This window comes from Stegostoma tigrinum, chromosome 22 (genome assembly GCF_030684315.1).
Source record: "Stegostoma tigrinum isolate sSteTig4 chromosome 22, sSteTig4.hap1, whole genome shotgun sequence".
NCBI lineage: Eukaryota > Metazoa > Chordata > Chondrichthyes > Orectolobiformes > Stegostomatidae > Stegostoma > Stegostoma tigrinum.
The window spans coordinates 31454331-31481369 of record NC_081375.1 but is presented as its reverse complement, the minus strand read 5'-3'; the positions used below and the strand labels follow the sequence as shown (position 1 = coordinate 31481369).

The window sequence follows — 27039 nt, the reverse complement described above, 5'->3', positions numbered from 1 at the left end:
ACACTACTACTACTGAGCATTGGTGATGTCGTGCAATTCGAGTGGCCTGCTTTGTCTTGGATGGTGTCAAACTTTCTGAGTGTTGCTGAAGCTGCATCTATCCAGACAAGGAGTATTCCGTCACACTCCTGACTTGTGCCTTGTATCCAGTGGACAGGCTTTGTAGAGTCGGTGGGGGGGGGTGAGTTATTTATCACAATATCCCTAGCCTCTGACCTGTTCTTGTAGCCAATGTGTTTATGTGTTGCATCCAATGGAGTTTCTGCTAAATGGTGACCCCCAGGGTGTTGATTGTGGGGGATTCAGCACAGGTAACATTGTTGAACAAGAAGGGCAGTGTTTAATTTTCTCTTATTGGAGATAGTCATAGTTTGGCATTTGTGTGGTGGAAATGTTACTTGCCACTTGTTAGCCCAAGCCTGGATATTGTCCAGAACTTGTTGCTTTTGAACATGGGCTGCTTCAGTATTTGAGAGTCTTGAATGGTGCTGAACATTGTTCGCCAATGACTGCACATCCTCACTTCTCACCTTGTGATGGAGGGAAGGTCATTGTTGGAGCAGCTGAAGATGGTTGGGCCTGGGATACTATTCTGAGAAATTCCTGCAGAGATGTCCTGGAGCTGAGATAACTAAACTCTAACAACCATCTTCCTCTGTGTCAGTTATGACTCTAACCAGTCAATTGATTCAGTTTTATTAGAGCTCTTTAATGCTATACTCGAATGAATGTGGCCTTAATGACAAGGGCTGTCTCTCTCACCGCACCTCTGGAATTCAGCTCTTTTGTTCATGTTTGGACCAAGGCTGTAATGATGTCAGGAGCTGAGTGGCCCTGCAAAATCGAAATTGGGCTTCAATGATCAGGTAATTGCTGAGCAGGTCCTGCTTGACAGCACTGTTGATGACACCTTCTATCACTTCAATGATGATTTAGAGTAGACAGATGGAGTGGTAATTGGCTGGGTGGGATTTATCCTGCTTAGCATGTACAGGACATACCTGGGCAATTTTCCGCATTGTCAGATAGATGCCAGTGTTGTAACCGTACAGGAAGAGTACTTTTGAAGCTCGGTTCACATAACAGCAACATCTTTAAAAACATCAAGGGAACTATGAAAACAGAGCAAATGAAATGGAACTGCAAGTGAGAAATTACTCGGAGTTAACAGGTTAATATCTCCACAAATTAGTTGAGAGGGACTTCAATGAATCTATGCTGAAACCTACATTAAGGGGAAATTGGATAAGTGCATAGAACAAGAAGGAATAAAAGGGTATGGTCATAGGGTGAGATGAAATGCAGCGGGCGTAGCATATGTGGAGCATAAACAATCAGTGGTCTACTTAGATAGAAAGCAGGACATAACACCAGCGCTTCGTCAGAGGCTCACTGATGATGTTACCTAGAATGGTGACGAAACGTCTGAAAACTAACCTTCCAGCTCAGCGAGCAAACTCACATCCAGAATCAGTGGTCTACTTCTGTCCTATAAATTCTGCATAATTATAAGATATAAGCATGTTAAGCATTGTACAGAAACATTAATTGTAATTTACAGTCTTGTGGAAAAAAAATGAAATTTATGGATCATGGTCCAGGAAGTATTTAATTTATCTTTCATAATGATTGAATTGGATAATTTCAACACTCAAGGTACAGTTTCCCTCTTTTTCAAGTAATTGTAGGGGTAAGCGTGTTAACCAATAATTAACACAACAGCGCCGCACCCCTCCCAACCTCCACCCCCACAGCTCTCCCCCACCCTACAGGCACGCGCACACACGCCCCACCCACCTCAGGTCAGATCAGTCCAGGTGAGTTTCTCAGCCTATTGAAGGCCTCAGCACTGGCATCCCTGTTCACCACAAGCTGCCAGTCAATCAGAGCTTCTGGGTCTGACAGACTGACAGTCGAGGCTTACATTTGAGCCGGTGCAATATCATGAGGGTAAATAATATTTATCTACATGTCATGGGGTGGGCATCAAGAAGAGGGAGAGTTAATGGGTCAGATGCAAAGGTAGAGGGGCGACTTTCAAAGACCACCCCTTGGCCCTCATCCATACCTCTTATCGCCCCAATCCAGCAAGCAGGCCACTCTTGTGTTTCAGCTGCAAAACTGGCCACTTAAGGGCTTTAATTGATGGCAGGTTAGTAGAGTCCCTTCTGGACCTTCTGCTCAGAGCATAATTGACGTCTCCAGGATCAACGTGTTCAGTATTTGCCATTCTCAGCACCTCTAGGTAGAGTGAAATTCTGCCCTAAGTTTGTGGATATGTAATTGACCATTTCCTTCAGAGCTGTTTGGTCTTTTATTTTTTATTATTCTTGGTACTTTCCACAAATTAGTTGAGAGAGACTTCTGTGTACCTCTGCAATGATAAGGAAATAGCTATTCCAGATTAGAACAGTAACAATACTGCACCTTCAAAATGTCCATACATCTAGCATTTTTCACATGAAGTTAGAATTTATTGTTAGCAATGTGTTAAAATATACCATGCTTGTATCGGATTCCTTGCTAGCAATAACTTAAAATGTAATTCATTATATTTCTCATCCAAAATCTAATAATATAAATGCAAATAATTCATTGTGTTAACATAAATGACATAGTGAGATTTGAGCTGTTCTTGTATCAAATATTCCCCATAGCTGTGGAAGTCAAGGGCCTGTGATCATCTGATGGCAAATTTGCATTTACAATAATAGTACTAAGATTGAGGGAGTGGTGAAGGGAGTAAACTGTCAGTGTCTGAGCATGTTGTGTGAGACTTGACTTGTGGGTGGCTTCTTTATTACGTTTTATAGGATTTTTTCCTCCAATTTGCCAAAGAACAACTCAGATCAACCAACCAGCCTCATTTTCACATCACAACTGTTGCAAGAGAAGTCTAGAACATTTTCTTTCCATAGGAAACATTGTTACTTTCGTAACAGAATACAGTTGTCAGCCATTGAATACTCCCAGATAGATGGACTTCGCAAACAGATTTGTATAAAATGATATTGCGTCTGCTGTTTCAATTCACATTGCCTTCCAGTCAGTTCTGCCAAATGCATTTTCCCAGCTTCCTCCACTCCTGGGTTGCCGCCTGCATTAGGCAGATTTCCTTTTCTTCTCAGTAGAGAAAGGCCAATTGTTTGAAGAGCTGCTTTCTTATTGCTTTCCACAACAATGAGTCAAACACTGAGGCACAAGTGAATCAGTCAGAAGCAGTTCTGTTTTCATGATGCCACATATCATAATTAAAAACAGTGGACTGGCTCAAGTACTCTTTCAGAGAGATGGCACGTATACTGGTGTGTGGTAGACTTTTACAGCACCAGAGAAACATTCAGGCGTGAATTAACAAAGGCTGTTGGAATGATCTCAAGCTCTCTGCATTAACCCTATGCTGCAGTCCATTCCCCTTAACTGTTACTGAGATTTCCCTATTTCTCATATTAATTCATGAGCATTCTTATCACAATTTCTCTCAACTAGAAATATCCTTTTTATCTACCATTGCCACAGTAATATGAATGTACTAAAAATGAGGAAAGATAGTTAGATCTGCTCCATCCACTCATGATGTATCACCAAACATCGACCCATTCCCTAAGTGCCAATCGGTGGAGTCACAGTCAAGTTTCTATGCTGTTACTAAGAAAGTTTTACTTTTTTCTGGCTAGACTACTAAATAAGAGTGAAGAAAAAAATAGGGTTAATGTTTCGGGTCCAGTGACCCTTCCTCAGAACTCACCAGACCTGAGACATTAATTCAGATTTTTTCTTCACAGATGCTGTCAGACCTGCTGAGCTTTTCCAGCAACTTCTGGTTTTGTTCCTGATTTACAGCATCTGTAATTCTTTCAGTTTTTACTAAATAAGACCACTTAATATTATTGCCACACTGTTCTATAATCAGGCATTAGGGAAGCTTTTTCAGAACACACTGCAAATTTCTGAATTTTTCTTCTTAAAAATAGAAGTAAATACACTCCAGGTTATTGTATTCCACTTGTCTGAACACAATGAGCTTGGAAGTTATATATATATATATATATATATGTGTATCTCACAGAATCATAGAATCCCTACAGTATGGAAACAGGCCATTTGGCCCAACAAGTCCACACTGCCTCTCTGAAGAGCAAACCACTCAGACCCATTCCCCTACATCTATATTTCCCATGTCTAACCCACCGAACCCGAACATCCCTGGGCACTATGGGCAACTTAGCACAGCCAATCCACCTAGCCTGCACATCTTTGGACTGTGGGTGGAAACTACAGCACCCGGAGGAAACCCATACAGGCATAGGGAGAATGTGCAAACTCCACACAAACAGTTGCCCGAGGCGAAATTGAAACCAGATCTCTGGCGCTGTGAGGCAGCAGCGCTAACCACTGAGCCACCGTACCGCCCCTCCCACCACCTCTTGCCTATTGAATAATGTGAAATCTATTTGTGTTGAACAGTCATAGCCAGAAAACACAGCCTGTGCACTCCATCTTTTAACTAAAAAAAACCTGACTATATGTATTCCTAATTTTTAAGTGATCATTTTAGAAACAATTTTGAATGAATTGCTACATTGAACAGAAGAATGCTCAACGAGTCAGTCTTTGGCATTGTTAATTCACTGCCTTCTGAAAATCCTGCTAACAATGCTCTCTAACAAAGATACTGCAGTTGATTATTTGATGCAAAAATGAAGAAATCTCAACGAAAGTAGTCAGAAAAATTGAAGTCTGCAGAAATTAATCGAGGCTATTGCAATTTTTCAGTAACTGCTTCTGACAAATCACAAAATAAGCAAAATAATACATAAACATAGTTCAAATTATTCACGTCATGAGTACTCTACCTATTCATTAGTTTGGTGCTAGATCATAAACTATTTTCAGCAGTTGGAAAAAAATGGACCATAACACAGGGAATAGACTAACAACAGAATTGAATTATCAAAATCTTTATTAAATCATAAAGTACATGTAAACATATTGTGCAGTAGGGAACAACACATGGCAATTTATAAAGTTATTATTTAATATTCAGTTTCACTTGCCACAACTCAATGTCAGTGGAATGCTCTTAACTTGTATTGTTCAAATGGGAAGGAAAGCAAGTCTGCAATACTGAATGACCAACAGAGAGAGTAAGAATGTGTGACAACACAAAGCCAAGCAACCAGGGCAGTCGAGAGCATGGACAGTGACAAACTGCAGTTGCAATCTGCTTTATGGTTCTCACATGTGCAGTTAAAGGAATGTAAGCACATTATGTACTACTGTTTGACAACTAACAGCACACAGTAAATTTTCTTAGATGTAAACAATCACTTGTTCTAGGCTTTCTAATTAGCTTCCAGTTTAATAGTTCTTAACCTCCGAAGCATAAGCACTGCAAATATTGTTAAGTATAATCAGTTTTCTCTCCTTTCCATCCAGGTTTCATCATTGCTTTCTCTACTAATTAAGAATGATTCACTGCCAGGTTCGATTAAACTTCTTGTACTAGGAAAGAAAATTAGTTTCTAAGGTTTTGTTTATATCTTCTGTCAAAAATCAGTTTCCCTTGTCAAGTTTACTTCAAGCCCTGGAGACTCAGTGCATCTTCCTCCCCCCAGATTCTATGGAAACCATTGCTGTTATAATGATGTGGTCATCTAAACAACTGGGGTTAAAGCTCAAAGTTGTTGCTGCATCTGAGGTGTGAAGAATTTATTTGATGCAATTTTTAATGTGGAGGACAGCTAAAATATTTTTCTGTTCCTTTCTTTGTTATTGCAGCTGTTCAAGCCCACATCTTGAAGGCAGAGAAGGCTGGTGAATGGTGGAAGTTTACAGTGAATATTATATCAGTCTACAAACAAGGGGTGAAACGGATACGGCGTGGAGACCAATTCCTCTGGGTCCGTTCAAAGGATGTAGCTTGTAAATGCCCAAAAATAAAAACAGGGAAGAAGTACCTCCTCCTGGGGAACGATGAGGACTCTCCTGACCAGAATGGGGTTGTAGCAAACAAAACCAGCTTGGTGATACAATGGAGGGACACGTGGGCAAGGAGGCTGCGAAAGTTCCAACAGAGGGAGAAGAAAGGCAAGTGCAAGAAGGCATAAAGAGAGACTGTGCTGCTTGGTTGCGAGCAGGAACCGATGTTAGGATAAAATTAGGAACTTGTGAAGGAGCTCATCTAGCAGTTTGGGATTTTGGAATTGCCAAGTTTGCACCTAACGCTGATTTCATATTCAAAAATAAACAAGATACAAATAAAGGTGGGCTACTCTTTACATTAAAGCTCACTGTCTGAAATGATGAATATTTGTTTCACAACCAAAATCCTTTCATAGTTGCTCTTCTCTGCAAACAGTAGTACGAGTTTTGTTAAAGGGGCACAACATCTCAAAATGATGATTGATATTGGACAATTGCTGGGATTCACACCAAGACTGGTTTGATCCCAATTTATGCTGTTAACTTTTTATTTGTGTAGTTAACCCAAAATGTTTCATTTGCAATCTTCTTCCCCCTTCCAGTTTATACCTGGCACAATATTAAATGCTACATTGTAAGCAGATTTGCCAAGACCTGCAGCCTTTGGCAAACAATGTAAAGATTATATTCCTTACTACAATATTTTCAGAGACAGAGAAAAAATACTTTTAAAAAAAATTCAAAGTGCCATGGCAACACCTTGTTTGCTTTCACTTCATATTGACATTCATCTCTGACTTGTTAAGTTTGCTGGTGTTTTCTTAGTTTTAGGCTGGTGATTGTTGTCCTTATTTTACAGGATATACATTCTGCTCCCTAAAGCATATGCCCCTCCTGATAAATTCTCCAGCCCTGATCTGTGCCCATTTTACAGATGAAATGTGAATGCATTCACTCATGACCTGCAAAAAGTACCGTCAGCAAAACAGCCTCAAATCAAATTAATGGTTAAAAGTAAACCTTCAATGGAAAAAAGAAATTTTCAGTTCAAAATTACTGAAATAAAGCTATATTTTCTTTTCAATGAATTCTGTTACACGTTCACAGAATCACTGCACAAGAACAGAAAACAAAAGCAAATTCACTGACACTTGGTTCTTGTATCCCTCTTCAAAACATTAACATATAGTCCAATTCATTAAAGTTTCTATTTGTATAGTTAGTACTTTATTAAAAAAAAGCCTTGAATAGTTTTGAAAGTATTCTCAACTGGAAATGTAACTTTTTTGATAAAATTACACCGAGAGGATGTAACCAATTCCTCTTCCCATACCCGACAGGCCTGTTGGTTCAGATCCATCACCAACACAGTAAACTTCACACCTACATATTTTTGTAACTGTGTAGATGATTACAGGCAATGATTTACTGCTTGTTCCAGTGACCAGTTTCAGTTCCAGTGGGGCAAGGTGACATCTCAACCCTGCTGATCAGTATCTCCATCAAGCAACCAACTCAGGTCGCATAAATGACCCTTGCCTTTGCTGTGACCCTGTTAACAAGTGTGCACAGGTCATTCTCTAATCAATCACAGCAGCCAACTAAAAAATATAATGTAGAAAAAACTAACATTAAAACTGTCACACATTACCACTTTAAGACACTGCATAAAATTGATTTCTTAGTTTAAAAGAAAGAGGTACTAAAGAAGTGAATGAGTTTTGTAACAGGGTAAACATCATCAAGGTACCTCAGTTAGCACATGTGACTTTAAGACTGACATAATTGGAAGTGTGTTTATATTGATGTAATGTAGTTCTGGATAAAGACTTTTATATCAGTTCAGCCATACTCCAGCTAACTTAGACTTTATGACTCTTTCCCCTGTTACACAGACCTGTCGGGCTCTGCTTTTACCTGTTAATAAGTTGAACTGTAAATGTTGTTTAGTTATGATCATTGCATAGTTTGCAATGTTTTCCTACAATGCATACTAATATATTATCATTATTATATATGAATATATTTAATTACACATAAAAATTTGTGGATTTTTTTGGTTGTTAGATGGCTGTAATTGAACCAGATGTGAACATGTACTATAACTGCTGAACACCCACGTGATAGAATTAAATTCAGAATTCAGTTGAATAAAGTCCTGTAAACAATACCACATAGTGATTGGTGTGGATTATTCTTGATGTGAATTCTGGACAAAAGATGCAAATGGCACTGAAAGAAGTGAAAGAAAATGGAATCCTCTAAACAAGAGCACAATCTATAAAATCCAGATCTTTTTAAAGATGAAAATTCTTTCTCACCTATGTTCATAACGCCACTGATACTCCAGACAGCATTAAATAACAGTGAATCATGAAAAAATTCAGATGATACTGAAGATGAAAGTGCAGGTTGAGCAATTCATGAATACTATCTGAACCCACTGACGTTCTGTTGTTCTACAAAACATCCCTTTTATGAAGTCTATTATAAGTTTTCATAAAGGACAGTGCTTACAAAATTTTGAGATATTTTTCCATAAAATTTAGATTAAACTGAAGCATAACATTTACAAAAATACTGCCAAGATCAAAAGTAAAATGTTATTACCTAGTAATCCCATTAAAAATATGAACGAGAAATAATTTCTTTGCTCAGAATGGACACAATCTATTTAGCTGAGAGGTTTGCCCTATGCTCACTGCTTTTAAACTTAAATAAATAGTCTTACTATTTAGCAATAAGGTAAGTAGGACATGTTGTATTTAGATTAAAAGGTGATTGGGTAAGTTAACCGGCATTGTTGTAACAAAGCTACTACCACCCGGTGGATGAACAGGTCAGATAAACATGCTGATATCGTATCCTGGTCTAACTATTTTTAGCCAAGAAAACAGTGGCCCTCACCATTTCCCAGCTATTCTATAAGGAACTAGCCCACTAACCATATCTTGCGTTCACAAGTTAATAATAAGACAGTTGAGATTACAGGGGTCACTGACACTACATCCCAGCCAAGTCACAGGATCGTACAATACAGAAGAAACACAATAACACTTTGGCAGAGAATTTTATGGGTTGCTTTGGATAGTGACCCCACAACCAGAATGTGGTTATTATGTTGCTGCAAACTGTGAGCGCAACAAGCTTTTCCTTTAATTTGGATAACTAGCCTTACATGTAATCAAGAACTATTTAGCCAAGGTACTGGAGATTAGCTACCATTGTCCATGGATTTTCAGCACGAATTGTTGACTTCCAAAAAAGGTCGTTTAAAGGGAATAAAAAAGATGAACTTTTTAAAAAAGTAATGTTTAACTTCAAATAAAAGTAACCAAGTAATATAATTTGAAACCAGAAGACAGTGTATTCCAACTTCACTTAACTATTGTATTTAAGTATATTCAGCCTCATCTGATAATAAGCAATCAAGAGATCAAAAGAGAATAGATTAAGTGTAAAATCTGACCTGATACAATTTGTTCCTTCTGGTTTTTTTTATAAAATGACTTAATCAGTTTTCGTAATTTAAATAGCTACATCTTGGTAAAATAAATGAAATAATTTGTGACAAAAATCCCCATATAGGAATTTTCTCACAAAGTTAAATGATATTGGTCAGGTTCTATTCAATGGTCTGACACTTCATAATGTATCAATTCATTTATTGACTGTAGCAGATCCAATTAACTAACATGATTTATTAATTTATTATGAGTGTTCCATTTACATTGTAATCTAACATGATGTCGCCTGGTTTTCATGGTACCACTATTACATTAGTTACTCTGCTGGGCTCATATTTGTGATAGAGTAACAATGACAATAATTATACAATTTCTTTTCTGAACGTTCTTATGCTTTATTTTAAGCAACTTTTGTAAATAGCATACAGATATGAACGCACTTTGTAACTGAAAAAGCAAATTAAAATGTGGATTTGTTGTGCTTGAGGCTAACTTGTATAGTGAAGTTAAGTAATTAGGTTCCCTATTCTCATCTAAAATTTATTCAGTGATAGAAGATTCATTCTCATTTTGGAAGAAACAATTGTGCCTCCTTTTGTTTTAGAAAGCTGAAATCAAAGGTACATGTGTTGGAGTGAGGCTGGCTCCTCTTGTGTAACATTTTCTTGAAAGCAGTTAAATAGATGAACAGATGGTCCAGATTTTTGAGACCACCTTAAGCTCTTACTGCAATTCTAAAACCTCTTGACCCAGGAAAATTTTCTATTTTGTTTTAGCCTTCAAGCATTTGACCACTGTATAGTTTTGAAGAATAAGAGTCGTAGAATTTTGCCAAATTTCAAAAATCATGCATCCAAGTCAGAGCCTAATAATCTCAAAATCCATATAAGAGAGAATGAAGTGGCTTCAGTCTTCAGAAACACACTGATAAAATTTGGTCTTTAACAATGCACAGAAAGACAATGAGAATTTTAACCAAAATGTTTAGCGTTCTGCAAATCCTGAATTTGCATATTGCTACAAAGAAAGTTAGCAGCTTCACATAAAACACACGGAGTGAACAGAGTTGAAAAATATTTATTCATAGACCAATATTGCAAATACTTTGAACGAATGCTTATAAAAACTGAATGCATCATAATGCAAGTGAAGACAATAAAGTTACTAAATTATAAGAAAATCATTTGTAATTAATGTTCTGTTAGATTGGAATTTCCATGCAGAAAGCAATTTGTTCCAAGTTTCAATTTCATGAAGGCGTGTGAACAGTAACACTGTTTACAGGCAGTGAGACAGCACACACTCCCTGTGCCCTACTGAGAGCCCTTTCACTGACCCCACAAGCAATGAGAAAAGCATTTTCCCTGGGAAAGCAGAGTAATAGCGTGAGCCAGTAGAAACTGCCTTATTTAACAAGACTGTTTGAGGATTTAAAATGATTATGTTCACCTCCTTTAAACAAGAAAAAAATTGTAATCAGAAACAGAGCAAAAAGGAGGGAAGAACAAATTAACAAGTTAGAGCAGCTCTAAGCATGCAATTAGTTAATTGTTCAGAGCAGGTCTAAAATATAATATATTCAATTTCGACATTTTTCTGCATTTAACTCGTATACAATGATTCTATTTCAACTCGGGAAACAAAGAATAAACTACTTAAGTTTGGAGTATTCCTCAAACTTTGTATAGAAAAAAATACATTCGTGCAGATTGAAGACTTCTGAGGGGCAAATGCTCAAAATTGTATATTAATTACAGGCCTTAGATGGTGTAGTATCCCAGTGACTCAAGAGTTGCAACCCCCCTCTCTCAATTTAAGGCAGAAATTAAATCAGGAATGCACTTCTAACTTAAGAAGCTAGTTTTCTTTTGATCTTGATCAATCCAATTTTTCATGAACCTCAGACAGTAATAGAATAGTATTACAAACACATTTATATATTCTATTGCTTGACTGGGATACTTATCCCTAATGTTGTCCCAGGATTTCAGGAAGAACAAGTTGTTTAGTTTTCAGTTTCAGCATCCAATTTGTGTTCACCAAAGTTAGTTCTGTGCCAGTATTCCTTCATTAGCTAGTTGGCCAGACAGCAACGACAACAATGGCAATCAGCAGCAATACAATAATCACCAGCATTCCTACAACAAAATAAAACAACACTTATTCACAATGATTAAAAGAGGAAATTATTTTACTGTTTAAAAAAGCATAAATCTTATTGAATCCATATGAAAATGGTTGCATCTCACCATGTCTGCCCACAAGAGCATAAGAAATAGGAACAGGAGTAGGCCATTTGGCCCCTTGAGCCTGCTCCACCATTCAATAGGATCGTGGCTGATCCGACATTCCTCATGTCCACTTCCTGTGCTTTCCTTGTCACCCTTGATTAAGGATCAACTATCAAGAATCAGCCTTAAATATATACAAGGACTCTACCCCCACAGATCTCTGTGGCAAGGTTGTCCAAAGACTCACAACCCTCTCAGACAAGAAAGTCCTTGTCATCTGACTCTTAAATTAGTGCCTTTTTATAAGACTGCGCCATCTGCTCCTAGATTCTCCCGTGAGGGGTAACACCCTCTCAACATTTACCCTATTACGCTCCTTAAGAATCCTGTATCTTTGAATGAAATTATATTTCATTCTTCTAAATTCCAGTGAGTGCACTCGCAAATCTATTTAGCCTTTGCTCATAAGACAATCTCTCCATATCAGGGATCTTCCCAATGACTCTTCTCTGAGCTGCCTTCAAATGAAGTAATATGTTTTCTTAAATAAGGGGACCAAAACTGCTCCAGATGTGATCACACCAGTAGCTTGTACAGTTGCAGGAAGATTTCCCCACTCATACTCCAACCTCTGAGAAATAAGGGCTAATTGTTGGTGGCTATTAAAAAAAGGCCTTGGAAAATGACTGGTTGAGCTTACTGTGACATTATTACAATCTATAAACCAATCTGCAATTTTATACAAACAGATAACAAGCCTTTGATGAAAAGACTATACAAATTGCCTTGTAAACTTAAACTAAGTTAATACTTAGTTTACACATTCAGTAAATACATTTTAATGCCAACTTTTCCATACCCGGAACATTAAAGACAACAGCTAAAAAGATGGGTAAAGTAAACAAAAATTGTTTCAACTGGCAAGATCAAACTCTAGTCCCAATTACTACCATTTTACAGTGACTCCCTGTTGACAATCTGTCATAAACATAATAAATTTCATTAACTGTGTAAAGTAATCAAATTTGATAATTTCAAGTTGTGTAAAATGAATATTGTAAAATTGAGAGCAACAAACCACACAATTATGACACTTGCAAATATCCTCGCACCATAAACTAGGGAAAAGTAATTACATCAGTGCTTGTTTCAGTTAGATTTCTATTCATTAAACCAATATTTATCCAACGATTTCTATTTATTATTATTCTGAAATAGTATAAACGTATTTTATAAATTTATAAATCTTTTAAAAAACAAATTTCTTTATAAATTATGAGACCTGAAATACGACACTTTATATGAAGAAAATAAAGTTAACCATTCGACTATCTTCACAAAATTTTGTGATGGTAATTGTTGACAATATTAGAATGTCACGATAAAGAACAACATTTTAAGATTCAACGAAAATGAATAACTATCAACAGAAATGTACATTTGCAAGACGTTAGCAATGTTTGAGAAAGCTAACTGAGGTAGAAGTAAGCATCACAGAGCAAAATGCAGACATTGCAACTAGCTGTCAGTGAGCCACCAGCATGATACATTTTTGTAGAATATACCTCCTTCAAATGAGGTAGCACTATCCATAAATGAATAGAAAATGAGAGGATGCCTACCAGACGCACAGAGGGAAGAGACCACTGTTCTTTCATGTCTTTGTCATGCCATCAACAGATGAAGAAGAATGACAAAGTAGAAAACAAACAAAAGTACAATACGCATGGAGGAAAAGAATCTGTCAGATTTAATTTGTTGCATTTCTCAGTTAAATACAGAGATTGATATGGTCTTCTCTTCCCCTTTTCCATGTTGTTGACTATCAAGGAAAAGAAAAACTGAGGCTGAATAAACATGCAAAATTTTTCAAAACTTTACTCTGCAAATCGCTCCCAGAAAATATAATGGCCCAAATCTTTCAATCAGTGTTGGTGCTGCTGTTTCCAGCACTACGGAGTCAGAAAAGTGCTCCCCTTTCCAATATACATTTCAGAGAGTCCAACTTCCAAAGCAGCATTGTGGAGATTCCAAGATAATAAAATGTGAGGCTGGATGAACACAGCAGGCCAAGCAGCATCTCAGGAGCACAAAAGCTGACGTTTCGGGCCTAGACCCTTCATCAGAGAGGGGGATGGGGGGAGGGAACTGGAATAAATAGGGAGAGAGGGGGAGGCGGACCGAAGATGGAGAGTAAAGAAGATAGGTGGAGAGAGTGTAGGTGGGGAGGTAGGGAGGGGATAGGTCAGTCCAGGGAAGATGGACAGGTCAAGGAGGTGGGATGAGGTTAGTAGGTAGCTGGGGGTGTGGCTTGGGGTGGGAGGTAGGGATGGGTGAGAGGAAGAACCGGTTAGGGAGGCAGAGACAGGTTGGACTGGTTTTGGGATGTAGTGGGTGGGGGGGAAGAGCTGGGCTGGTTGTGTGGTGCAGTGGGGGGAGGGGATGAACTGGGCTGGTTTAGGGATGCAGTGGGGGAAGGGGAGATTTTGAAACTGGTGAAGTCCACATTGATACCATATGGCTGCAGGGTTCCCAGGCGGAATATGAGTTGCTGTTCCTGCAACCTTCGGGTGGCATCATTGTGGCAGTGCAGGAGGCCCATGATGGACATGTCATCAAGAGAATGGGAGGGGGAGTGGAAATGGTTTGCGACTGGGAGGTGCAGTTGTTTGTTGCGAACTGAGCGGAGGTGTTCTGCAAAGCGGTCCCCAAGCCTCCGCTTGGTTTCCCCAATGTAGAGGAAGCCACACCGGGTACAGTGGATGCAGTATACCACATTGGCAGATGTGCAGGTGAACCTCTGCTTAATGTGGAATGTCATCTTGGGGCCTGGGATGGGGGTGAGGGAGGAGGTGTGGGGACAAGTGTAGCATTTCCTGCGGTTGCAGGGGAAGGTGCCGGGTGTGGTGGGGTTGGAGGGCAGTGTGGAGCGAACAAGGGAGTCACGGTGAGAGTGGTCTCTCCGGAAAGCAGACAGGGGAGGGGATGGAAAAATGTCTTGGGTGGTGGGGTCGGATTGTAAATGGCGGAAGTGTCGGAGGATGATGCGTTGTATCTGGAGGTTGGTAGGGTGGTGTGTGAGAACGAGGGGGATCCTCTTGGGGCGGTTGTGGCGGGGGCGGGGTGTGAGGGATGTGTCGCGGGAAATGCGGGAGACGCGGTCAAGGGCGTTCTCGATCACCGTGGGGGGAAAGTTGCGGTCCTTAAAGAACTTGGACATCTGGGATGTGCGGGAGTGGAATGTCTTATCGTGGGAGCAGATGCGGCAGAGGCGGAGGAATTGGGAATAGGGGATGGAATTTTTGCAGGAGGGTGGGTGGGAGGAGGTGTATTCTAGGTAGCTGTGGGAGTCGGTGGGCTTGAAATGGACATCAGTTACAAGCTGGTTGCCTGAGATGGAGACTGAAAGGTCCAGGAAGGTGAGGGATGTGCTGGAGATGGCCCAGGTGAACTGAAGGTTGGGGTGGAAGGTGTTGGTGAAGTGGATGAACTGTTCGAGCTCCTCTGGGGAGCAAGAGGCCCTTGACCGCGTCTCCCGCATTTCCCGCGACACATCCCTCACACCCCGCCCCCGCCACAACCGCCCCAAGAGGATCCCCCTCGTTCTCACACACCACCCCACCAACCTCCGGATACAACGCATTATCCTCCGACACTTCCGCCATTTACAATCCGACCCCACCACCCAAGACATTTTTCCTCTCACCCATCCCTTCCTCCCACCCCAAGCCGCACCCCCAGCTACCTACTAACCTCATCCCACCTCCTTGACCTGTCCGTCTTCCCTGGACTGACCTATCCCCTCCCTACCTCCCCACCTACACTCTCTCCACCTATCTTCTTTACTCTCCATCTTCGGTCCGCCTCCCCCTCTCTCCCTATTTATTCCAGTTCCCTCCCCCCATCCCCCTCTCTGATGAAGGGTCTAGGCCCGAAACGTCAGCTTTTGTGCTCCTGAGATGCTGCTTGGCCTGCTGTGTTCATCCAGTCTCACATTTTATTATCTTGGAATCTCCAGCATCTGCAGTTCCCATTATCTCTGATAGCATTGTAGAGAACTTCCTCCGTACAGGAATCCATTCCAGGGATCTGCTAAAATGATCAGCACAGAAGACACAGCACCTTTTTGCAGAAATAGCTGCTTTATTTCAGAATTAAAGTTTCTATCTTTGAAGGTTTGTAAAAAGTACGGTGGGTGAATAGGTGATTGGATGGGTGAGTGAGGTTCATGAGGAATTAGTGGCATAGTGGTAATGTCACTGGACTAATAAATCCAGGGTCCCAGACTAATGCTCGGGATTTGGGTTCAAATTCCATGAGGTCAGATGATGCAATTCATTGTCAATTGTCGGAAAAACCCATCTGGCTCACTAATATCTTTAAGGGAAGAAAATCTACCATCTTTATCTGGGGTGGCCTACATGCAACTCCAGACCCATGTCAGTATAGTTGGCTCCTAACTGTCCCCTAAAATGACTTAGCAAGCCATTCAGTTTAAGGGCAATTAGGAATAGACAATAAATCAATAAATGCTGGCTCAGCCTGGGATGCCCACTTTTAACGAACAAAAGTCTCAAAAAGTGAGTCAGTGGATGAAATGGCTAGGTGGGTGAGATACACAGAGGTGAGGGGATAGTCAGGTTAGGGGAGTGTATTGGGTGGAGGTTGTCAGGTCGGGCCCAACGGTTGGAATGCAAAACTGAAGAGAATCCAAATTACAATTCACAAGATCTTGACAAAATGTTTCAAATTTGCTCAATTTCTGTTTTGCAGACACGAATCAATAAGCAAGTGTCTGAGGTGATCTTAGTTAAATGTGTGCAAAACTACAAAAAAGGTGTTAGCAGAAGAATGACTGCTTAAAGTATTTTGAAGGCAGGCATTCAAACATGCAAGCTAAAGCCTAAAGGACACAAAGACTCATCATTCTTCTGAAAGAAACAAAAATTGCTGACGAAAATAAAGGCACACCTGGTCTCTCTAAATAAACTTAGATACTGAAAAGATGGAAGACAATGTTGGAAGCAATAGGTTGGCTGCACAAAAACAGTGACTGAGTGTGCAAGAATGGCTACCAAAAACATAAAGGTGACTGGAGGAACTATCTTTTACGCCACGATTTGCTTATTTTGTGACCCATAGCCAGACTGCCGATAAGTTAAACAATCAAAAGGGACAAAATCCGTAGAAAACAAATAGCAAGGCATTGAAAATACGAGCTGTATAGGCTATCAATGAGACTAGGGTTCAGTGATGGAGGGCGATTGAATTGCAGCTCACCCATGCTGTATGCCCAGCAAACAAAGAGCTACTGTTGGTGGGTCAAACCAGCATCACGATAAGAAGACATTAGGCACTCTAGCAGTGTGGTATTAAGCAGTAGTGGACTGTGCTGCTGGGCATTTTTTTAGCACAATTATGTATTCAGCAGAGAGCTTCACAACTTTATCAAAAAATATACAGTATTACCTAGAATTGCATTTTGCAAAATGCAGTATTTATTTGAACATTTTGTTATCCTCCAGTGTCATTATTCTCACATAGTGCCAAGTCAAAACAGTAAAGCTCGTTGGACATTTGCTCTATCCATCAAATGAACTGGGAGACCCAAGGACAAATCACCTATCAACACTAACATCAGAAAATAGTATTTTAAGCAGAGACACCCAGGACAGTGAAATACAACTTAAAATACTAGAATCATAGAATCCCTACGGTGTGGAAACAGGCCCTTCAGCCCAACAAGTCCACAATGAACCTCACAGCATCCCACCCAGACCCATCCCCCTACATCCCACCTAATCTACACATCCCTGAACGCTACAGGTAATTTAACACAGCTAATCCACCTAGCCTGCACATCTTTGGACTGTGGGAGGAAACCAGAGCACCTGGGGGAAACCCAAACAGACACGGGGAGAATGTACAAACTCCACGCAGACAGTCACCAGAAGCTGGAATTGAACCCAGGTCCCTGGCACTGTGAGGGAGTAGTGCTAACCACTAAGCCACCGTGCGGCCCCTGTGCCACCTTACAGCCTGATTAGGAATAACATTTTGTTCCCAGTTTAGGATTTCAATGAATTTGTCCAACAGATTATAGCATGATTAATATTATATGGGGGATATGGGTTCCACAACATACTTAGGAAAATTCCAATATCAGGTGTGAAGTCGAGTCATTCAACTCGTTATACTCATCAATAAGTGTCAGCTTTTCAGCTTCTCTTTAGTCTCTCCAAATCATTCAGTTCTTACTAACTCTTCACAGGCATTGCCATTTCCACAACAGCCTTCAAAGTCTGTCAAATAACTGTAACTTTTTTAATTGCCATTTTTTCATATTATCATAGACTCTAATACTATTACTCATTGATTCCATGCTGTACAATTAAATAAGATTTCATAAAGATATAAAGCAATTTCTCAAAATTTTTTAGAAACAACAGAGTTCGCAAGTTATGTTTAGTGCTGGAGATTGAAGTGCAGCTTAAATTCTTCAGCAGTACCAAAGATTGCATTATAACATACTATATATTACATGACCCTTGTAAAATAACATCATTCCAATACACATTGTGTCACACTGACCAGCATAATCTGCCCAGTGAGATGTGATGATGTACTCAACACATTATTTGCTCACTCAAAATCACCAGAAACAGTCCCTCAGGCCTACATTACATACAATAAAAATATTTTGTGTTAGCTAATGTTGTAAAATTCTAATAATTTTTTAGATTAATTCACAAATACAGTTGAAAGTATTCACGATTTCTAACACCCACCAACTCTACATTTTTTTTCTTTTGAAGACAACAGGCAACTCTTCGTCAGAAAATATCTAAGACTGAGCTCCATTTTAATAACACACATTAAAATAAAAATAGCCTTTTTACCAAGGGAAAACAAATTATGCAGCTTGAATAAAAATGAAAATTTGTATTTATTTACATAGATTAAGAAACCAAACTGTTATTTCAAGTCAATTGAATCAGTAGTGGGCAAAATTTCATGGATCATGCAATTTCCCACAGAAAAGAAAGACTTACAAAGTATTAAATGGGCCAGCTATTTCAAGCAATTCAAAGAGCTTTGGGTATTTCACTTCAGTGCAATAACTGTAATTATATATTTATCTCTATTTACATTTTGTCTTGGGATTACCAAAAAAAGACACTCCTCCTAGATTATAATCCTTGGGCTCCACACTCCATTACAGCAGAATGTTTACAAGTGTGGTTATACATAGGACCAAACAAGCATTTTGATGGGGCAACTATTTATTCAAAAAAAGACAATGTATCAAAGCTCTTAATACAAACCACATTGAATTAGCTTGAAACCATTGTTCGAAAGTCTCAGGTATTTTAATTAATTAATTTTCAAGAAGGACTCTTTTAACCTTCTACTCTTCTGAAATATCCCTGAGTCATAATAAAGAAACATAGACACCCACGTCCCTTGGTTTTTGCTCCACCATTATTTATTATTGTTTGCTACCCACACCACGCTCCCCACTACCACAACGTTCATTTGTTGAAATCTTCAGTATCACATTTCTTAAAGTAAGAGATTAACATCCTTGACACAGGTTGATCTCTGGTTAATAATCCATGAATTTGATGAACCTGAATGCGCAACCCTGCAAAAAATCTCACTTTTGTTATGAAGTATAATTGCATTTACATTGATTCACACAAATATTTAAACCCATGTTAGCTGCAAAGTAAATATTTAATATAAGTTAATGGCACATCAACACTTACCACAGTGAATGCATAATGACATGATAGTAAGTGTGTTTCAGTCATGTTGGCACCAAAAATCCCAGTAATTACAACTTCCCATATATATCAATGCATTAAATTTATGCTGACCTAAGCACATCACCAAGGTTGCAGTTTAAAAATGCTGTCCAAATTATGTCAGGGTAAGCTGAGGATGGACATTCCTCTACCTGCATTTTATCTCTCCGTACAATCTATCAATCCCATTTTTCCAGATTGAAAACCACGTTCATGTTTCTAACTCCTCGTGAGCACTTCCCTAAAATCGTCATCTTCGGTATCAACATTTTTTTCATGAAAACATCCAACTAAAATTCTTATCATGCAATTCAAAATATTAAAGCTTAATTATACCACCAGAGAGCAGTACAGTAGGTGCAAAAATGCACGTTGCCTTCTAACTACAGTATGTAAAATGCACTTTGCCTTTCATGGCTTTGGGGCTTGATTCAAGACATCAACTAATTTTGCTCTTTAACCAGCTGTTGTGATATATGTTTTGACTAAAATGCCCCCTGGCCTCTGATCATGGGACAGCGCCTGGTCTCTAAACCGCAGCAAGGTAGAGATTGGGACTCATGTTGTAGGAGTTACAGGCCAAAACCTGCAGATTTCTAAGTGCAGCCTACTGGAGCTCTGAAGACAACTGCTAGTTTAGTATTCAACGTGAACCACTCCAGTACAAAATTATACAGGTATGCCAATCATTATGCTGAGCTCAGAGCTCTAACACTAACAGATTTACTAGATGAAGGTTTTTGAGGTACCATATAGGATGTGGAAAATCTCTTGTTTTAAATCACAAATAAGTTAAAAATATGCCTTAATGTAAAAGTACATATTTTTACAATTATAAATACTAAATTAAATAAGTGTGTTTAATTTTCAAAGCTACATCTACTCTATTAAAGTAGTGTAAGGATAATTACTTGTAGAAAGAATCAAGTAACCCTACTTAAGTTGCACAATCGATTGTAAATTGAGAACTGGTCCATTGTAATGTCAGAAAGATTATGTGTTATTCATGGACAAAATTTAGTAAGCAATCTCTATTGTTGCTCACATGTGTATACTCAATTCCACCTCCTAAAAAAAAGAAAACCTGCCGTTCTTCTAATTTTGGCCTTTTACATGCTCTCTTTCCCTCGGCCACAATTGGAATCTGTGTCTTTGTACATCCTACAGCACATACTCTGAATTCCCAATGTTAGACTCTTCTGGATGGCAACCTCTGACTCCTCCAAAGTACTCTGGAGAAAATAAAGCCTCACAGAAAACCCAGAAGCAAAGGGGGAAACTGTCCAAAAGTGAGGAAAATCCCAACCAAGCCTCTCGTGAGCAATGTAGCTGAGGTTGAAGGATAAAGAGGGATCAAACTCGAGTTGAGCACTTTAGCATAGCATTGGGAGAACACCACCCTCCAACATTGCACTACCATAGTGCAATGTTGTGCCCAAGTCACAATCCTATCACAACTGGAATTGGGAATTCAAGTTTAAGTGAGTAATTCATTATCTATTCTCAGTAAATCTTGACAGACAACTGTCAAACATGACAGTTTGGTGCACTCTCACCCCAGATTCACAAGATAGACAGTTCAAGTCTCATTCCAAATTTGATCATTAACATCCAGGTTACAGTTTGGATGATGTTCTCTGTTAATTTGAAGGCATTATTTTGAAGAACAGCAGAGCTCTCCTCTGTATTCTGGCCAAGGTTTCACTCTATACCAATGACATCAAAACATACTACCCAGTCATCATCATGTTTAAGGGAAGTTGAAATAAGAACATCATGTTTCCTACCTTACCTCACTGGCTACACTTCAGTAAAAGTATTTTATCTTGAGTAAACTACTTGGGATCCTGAGAGTGTGAGAAGTACTAAACAAATGTAAATATTAATTCTTCCAATGCAAAAAGTTATCAAAGCGACGTGCGGGGCACAGCAAGGCAGGCAGTGGTCATAGGGTCCTTGGCCAACCCTTGCATCACCACCCAAAACTGCTTTCATCACCATCTCAGAGGCAGCTATTTCTATTTCATAGACTACCACTGGGGACATTTTTGGCAGTTGGAGGAGTGGGTTTCCACCTGACTGCAAAGGGTATCAGGACCACGCTTTCCTGCCCCTTCCAAGCCAATCTCCAAAGCACAGTGAGGAGGTACCAAAATCAGCAGTCCACCTGCCAACTTTTAAATAACTAATTAAAGGACTATTGAAGGTGTCACTATAATCGAAGGTGCTCATAAAATAAGGTTTGGGAGTCTGACCTTGGAGGAGGGAGAAGAGTTAAGAAAGAAATCAAAGAGTTGAGACAGGAGTGATGTATCTCCGGGACTGAGTATATGTAAAAGGACAGTCGTGAAGGACGAAGCAAAGAAAAGCACAGCACTTGTGAGGATCCTTGCCCAAAATGTTAGCCATTCCATTTTGCTCTGCTCTAGAAGGCATTCAAAACCCACCTCCTTTCCAAGCTGCCCAGTCCTTACCCACCCAAAAAGGTGGACTTAACTAGCTTCTGGCAATATCAATGGCTCAGTTCGGAGGCTATGAGAACACCAGCTTTCAAGTGCAGCACTTTCTTCCTCTGAAAAGTGCATGTCCCGCTTTCAGTGTGTTTAGCCCACCAATAGCACAGTGCCTCTTTATCACTGCATGGCAAGCTGTTCTTTTGGGACTTTTTTTTCAAATGTTAATATTCCTTTTTCAGAAATCCATGATTCAGATAAGCATCTTTGCTAAAAATTGATCCAATATTCCTTGGGCCATAACACATCAGTATGGCATGTTGAAAACCACCCATTAGTTTTTGAGGCACATTGCTAACATGCAAACAGATTAACAGGCAAAATCATTACCTCTGCTTATTTTCAATGGCAGTGGTAATAAGAGGATGATCATAACTTTGAACTTAATGAGAATTCATGGTATTACATATTACTTATTGCTAGAAAGCATGAAATTTATAAGGTAAACCTGATATTGCTGATCTAAAAGTTGTGTTAGATTTCAGTTTGATCTTGAATAGTCTCTTATTTGGAAAAAAGGTATATAAGACTGTAACATCTAGTTTGTATGGAGACAATCTGAAGCAAGAATAATGCAATTGAGGTTCTCACTGTCATAAACTTGTACAATATATTATCATTTCAGATTTGGACTTTTAAAATAAAGGCAGATGTCAGATTTCAGTTCTGTGATGGTAACTATCCTTCTGAAGAAGTTAGATGGTCATTTTGAATAGTGAACCAGAGGCATAATTTCCAGAAAAAGCATGCAATTCAGTCAACTGCCAGCAGGACACCTGCTGTAAATAGATAGAATGTTTGTATTGCTGAGGTTATGTCAGATAGAGAAAAAACAAACCAGAGGCCATTATCTTTTAAACTTTAGTTCAGAAGAAACACAAGTTTAATTGTTGAGGGAGAAAGTTAAGAAAAATTGAAGAGTTGAGGTAGGACGGATATGGCTCTGAGATGGAGTATTGCTAAAATGAGAGTGTTGTGGAACAGGTTAAACATTTTGCTTTGTTGTTCATGTTTAGATCTTTCTAAACTATCTTTACTTATGCATAGCTTTATTTTTTCTTCTTCTTTTCAATACTAAAAACTGTACTAGGAACAGGAGTAGGCCTGTTTGACAGGGCCCATCATTCAATATGTTCATAAACAACTAATAACTTCAATCGCCATAACTTTGTACACCATTGATTATCAGAAATCTAACAATTTCTACCTTGGATATACTTAAAGACTGAGTTACCATTGCATTCTGCGATAGAGACTCCAAAGGTTCACAAACCTCTGAGTAAAAACAATTCTCTCAATTCAGACGTAAGAGGTACTCTCTTACTTTTAAAATGTACTTCCGATTTTAGTCTCTCCAACCAGATGAAACACCTTAACTGCTCCTGCTGTGTCTATCCCTTTAAGTATCTTGTTTCAATGAAATCACATCTTATTCTTTGAAATCCACAGAGAATAAAGGCCCAGTTTTGCCCAACCTCTCTAAAAGGACATCCCAGGAACGAGACTGATGAATGTTCACTGAATTCTCTCAACAGCAATAATATCTTTCCTGAGGTAAGGAGACCAAATCTGCACACAGTTTTCCAGATGCAATCTAAACAAGCTTCTGCATAATTGAACCAAGACATCACTACTCCTGTACTCAAACTTCTTGCAATAAAAGATAACATTCCATTAGCCTTCCTAACAGCTTGCTGCAACTGCACGTTAGTCAACAGCACACATTTCCCTTTGCACATATATACTTTCCAACCTCTCATCATTAAAAAAAATACACTGCACATCTGATCTTACATGAGTGGATGACCCCACATTTTTCCATATTTTGTTCCATTTGCATGTTCCTGCTTATTCATTAAGCATGACCAAATCTGCCTGAAGCTGCTTTACATCTTCCTCATAACACATATTCCCACTTAGTTTTGTATGATCTGCAAATGTCAAAATATTATATTTGGTCCCAACTTCCAAATCATTGATACATTTAATTAACAACTGAGACCCAAGAACTGATCCTTGTGGTGCTGTACTTTGCTGTTATTTTCTCTCACTCCCTCCTTAAATAGTGGGGTTACAGTTGCTTCCTTCTAATCATAGGAATTATTCCAGAACCCACAAAATTTTGAAAGGTAATCACCCATGTATTGACTATCTTTGTAGCGACATCCTTCAAGATTCTTGGATGTAGAACATCGGGTCCTGGAGATCTATTAACTTTCTCTCTAAATTTTCTAGTACAATCTTATTAATATTAATTTCCTTTAACTTGCTATTCATCCTAGTGTGATTTATTCCGTACTGTTTCTCTCGAAGGAGGGTGTTGTAAACTCAGTGGTGTGGTGTCTACTCCATGGAAAGTAGAGTAAATGGGTTAAAGAAGCACGAGCAGGTGGAGTCAGACTCACATAAATCCAGGGTTTTAGTTTGCTTTCAGTTGTTGAAGTTGGGGATGTGGAGGTAAAGATGCTCGATACATCTCTCTCTCTCTCTGCTGTTGTAAAAGGCCTGAAGTCTCGCTAACCCTATCACTAAATTCATTCTGTTGGTGCTCCTTCTCCAGGCCTAGAGAAGATAGCAAGGGACGAAAATCTGTTTTGCTGAATTTGCCTTTGCCAAGGGTGTTTATGTGATGCTGCTATATTGGAACAGTTGATGAGCAGTAGTTAAATAATATGTCATTTTGTTAAACATTTCAATAGCATCAGAGTTATACCAATTAGCAAGTTTTGAGAAGATTTGTAGCTCAGGTTGAGGTTCTGGATGTGAGTTTGCTCGCTGAGCTGGAAGGTTAGTTTTCAGACGTTTCGTCACCTTTTTTTAATTTGAAAAAAATATACTTTATTCATAAGATGTACAAAAAGTAAAACATATTTATACACCTACCCAGTCATGCAAGCTGCTCTGGGTTACCCAGGGGGTACGTACACCAACTAAAGGGAAAAAAACAAAGCAACGAAAATACCCCGGCAGTCGTCTCCCCACACAGTCCCTGTTGACCCCCTGACCAGTTGGGGAAGGCACCAGCTGGGCCCAGTTACTAGACAGGGCCCTTTTTTTCTATTCTGGATGAGGCGTTTCATACCGTGGCCTTTCCCCACCGCGCCTTGGCGGCGGCTGCCCCAAGCTTTAGCGCGTCCCTCAGCACGTAGTCCTGGACCTTGGAGTGCGCCAGTCTGCAACACTCGGTCGGGGTCAGTTCTTTCAGCTGGCAGACCAGCAAGTTGCGGGCAGACCAAAGAGCGTCTTTCACCGCATTGATGGTCCTCCAGGTGCAGTTGATGTTGGTCTCAGTGTGCGTCCCGCGAAACAGAAGGAGGTGATCGACAGTCTCCTCCCCACCGCTGCCACCTCGAGGGCGGCGTGCGGTGGCGCAGAGATTCTGGGCATGCATAAAGGATTTCACTGGCAGAGCCCCTATCACTGCCAGCCAAGCAATGTCCTTGTGCTTGTTTGAAAGTTCTGGCGATGAGGCATTCTGCCTAACGACTTTGGCAGTCTGCGTGGGGAACCACACGACGGGATCCACCCTCTCCTTTTCCCGAAGGGTCTCAAGGATACTACGTGCTGACCACTGCCTGACGGCCTTGTGGTCAAAGGTGTTTCCTTTCAAAAATTTCTCCACAAAGGACAGGTGGTACGGAACGGTCCGACTATTCGGAGCATTCCGCGGCAACGAGGCCAGGCCCATCCTTCGCAACACTGGGGACAGGTAGAACCTCAGTAAGTAGTGACACTTGGTGTTTCCGTACTGAGGATCTACGCACAGCTTGATGCAGCCGCACACAAAGGTAACCATCAGGGCGAGGGTGGCGTTCGGTACGTCCTTTCCCCCATTTTCCAGGTCTTTGTACATGGTGTCTCTGCAGACCCGGTCCATCCTCGACCCCCAAATGAAGTGGAAGATGGCCTGGGTGACCGCAGCGGCGCAGGTCCAGGGAATAGGCCAGGCCTGTGCCACATACAACAGTGCCGAAAGCCCCTCGCACCTGACAACCAGGTTCTTACCCGCTATGGAGAGGGACCGGAGCGTCCACCTGCCCAGCTTCTGCTTCAGTTTGGTGATACGCTCCTCCCAAGTCTTAGTGCACGCCCCAGCTCCACCGAACCAAACACCCAGCACCTTCAGGTAGTCTGTCCTGACAGTGAAGGGGATGAAGGAGCGGTCGTCCCAGTTCCTGAAGAACATGGCCTCGCCCTTACCCCTATTGACTTTGGCACCCGAGGCCAGTTCAAACTGACCGCAGATGTCCAACAGCCTACTCACCGACCGACGATCGGTGCAGAAGACGGCAACGTCGTCCATGTACAGGGAGGTCTTGACCTGAAGGCCTCCGCTGCCTGGGATAGTCACGCCCTTCAGGCTCACGTCCTTCCTGATGAATGCGGCGAAGGGCTCCACACAGCACACAAGCAAGGCAGGAGAGAGCGGGCAGCCCTGCCCGACTCCAGATCTGACGGGAAGACTGTCCGATTCCCACCCGTTGATCGAGACTGCGCTAACGATGTTGGTGTAGAGCAGCCAGATCCAATTGCGGATGCCCTCCCCGAACCCCAATTTGGAGAGGACGTCCCTCATGTAAGCATGAGAAACCCTGTCGAAGGCCTTCTCCTGGTCCTGGCTGGCGAGGCAGGTGTCCACCCGCCTGTCCTGCATGTACGAGATCGTATCCCTGATAAGCGCGAGGCTCTCAGCGATCTTCCTGCCTGGCACAGTACAGGTTTGGTCAGGGTGAATCACCGACTCCAGGACAGACCTGACGCAGTTGGCTACGACCTTGGCCAGGATTTTGTAGTCCACGTTCAATAGTGAAATGGGACGCCAATTCTTAATTTCTTCCCTCTCCCCATTCCTCTTGTAAATGAGGGTGATGATGCCCTTCTTCATGGACTTGCACATTTCCCCTGCCCGAAGCGCACTATCGTACACCTCCAGCAGGTCCTGGCCGACCAGGTCCCACAGAGCGGAATACAGCTCGACCGGTAAGCCGTCGCTCCCGGGAGTCTTATTCCTCTCCAAGGACTTGAGGGCTCTGGTCAGCTCATCCAGGGATATCGGCCGGTCCAGCCACTCCCTCGTGCCATCATCTAAGACTTC

The 27039-nt window shown here is 40.6% G+C and overlaps 2 protein-coding genes across 6 annotated transcripts in view; one reads left to right on the top strand and one right to left on the bottom strand.

The window, feature by feature from the left end:
- ntn1a (netrin 1a) overlaps positions 1–8136 on the top strand; it is a 205371-nt gene extending 197235 nt beyond the window's left edge. For 2 of the 5 annotated variants that reach the window (XM_048555394.2, XM_048555393.2), the window contains one exon: positions 5782–8133. In XM_048555394.2, coding sequence (XP_048411351.1) covers positions 5782–6110 — 329 coding nt within the window. In that variant the 3' untranslated portion in view covers positions 6111–8133. Of the gene's footprint in view, positions 1–5781 lie in introns of all 5 variants that reach the window. The other 3 variants (XM_048555395.2, XM_048555391.2, XM_048555392.2) reach the window with 3 other exon arrangements.
- Positions 8137–10476: 2340 nt separating this feature from the next.
- stx8 (syntaxin 8) overlaps positions 10477–27039 on the bottom strand; it is a 253228-nt gene continuing 236665 nt past the window's right edge. Inside the window, exon 8 of the mRNA XM_048555614.2 lies at positions 10477–11530. Within this exon, the coding sequence (XP_048411571.1) occupies positions 11463–11530 (68 nt within the window). The 3' untranslated portion in view covers positions 10477–11462. The remainder of the gene's footprint in view (positions 11531–27039) is intronic.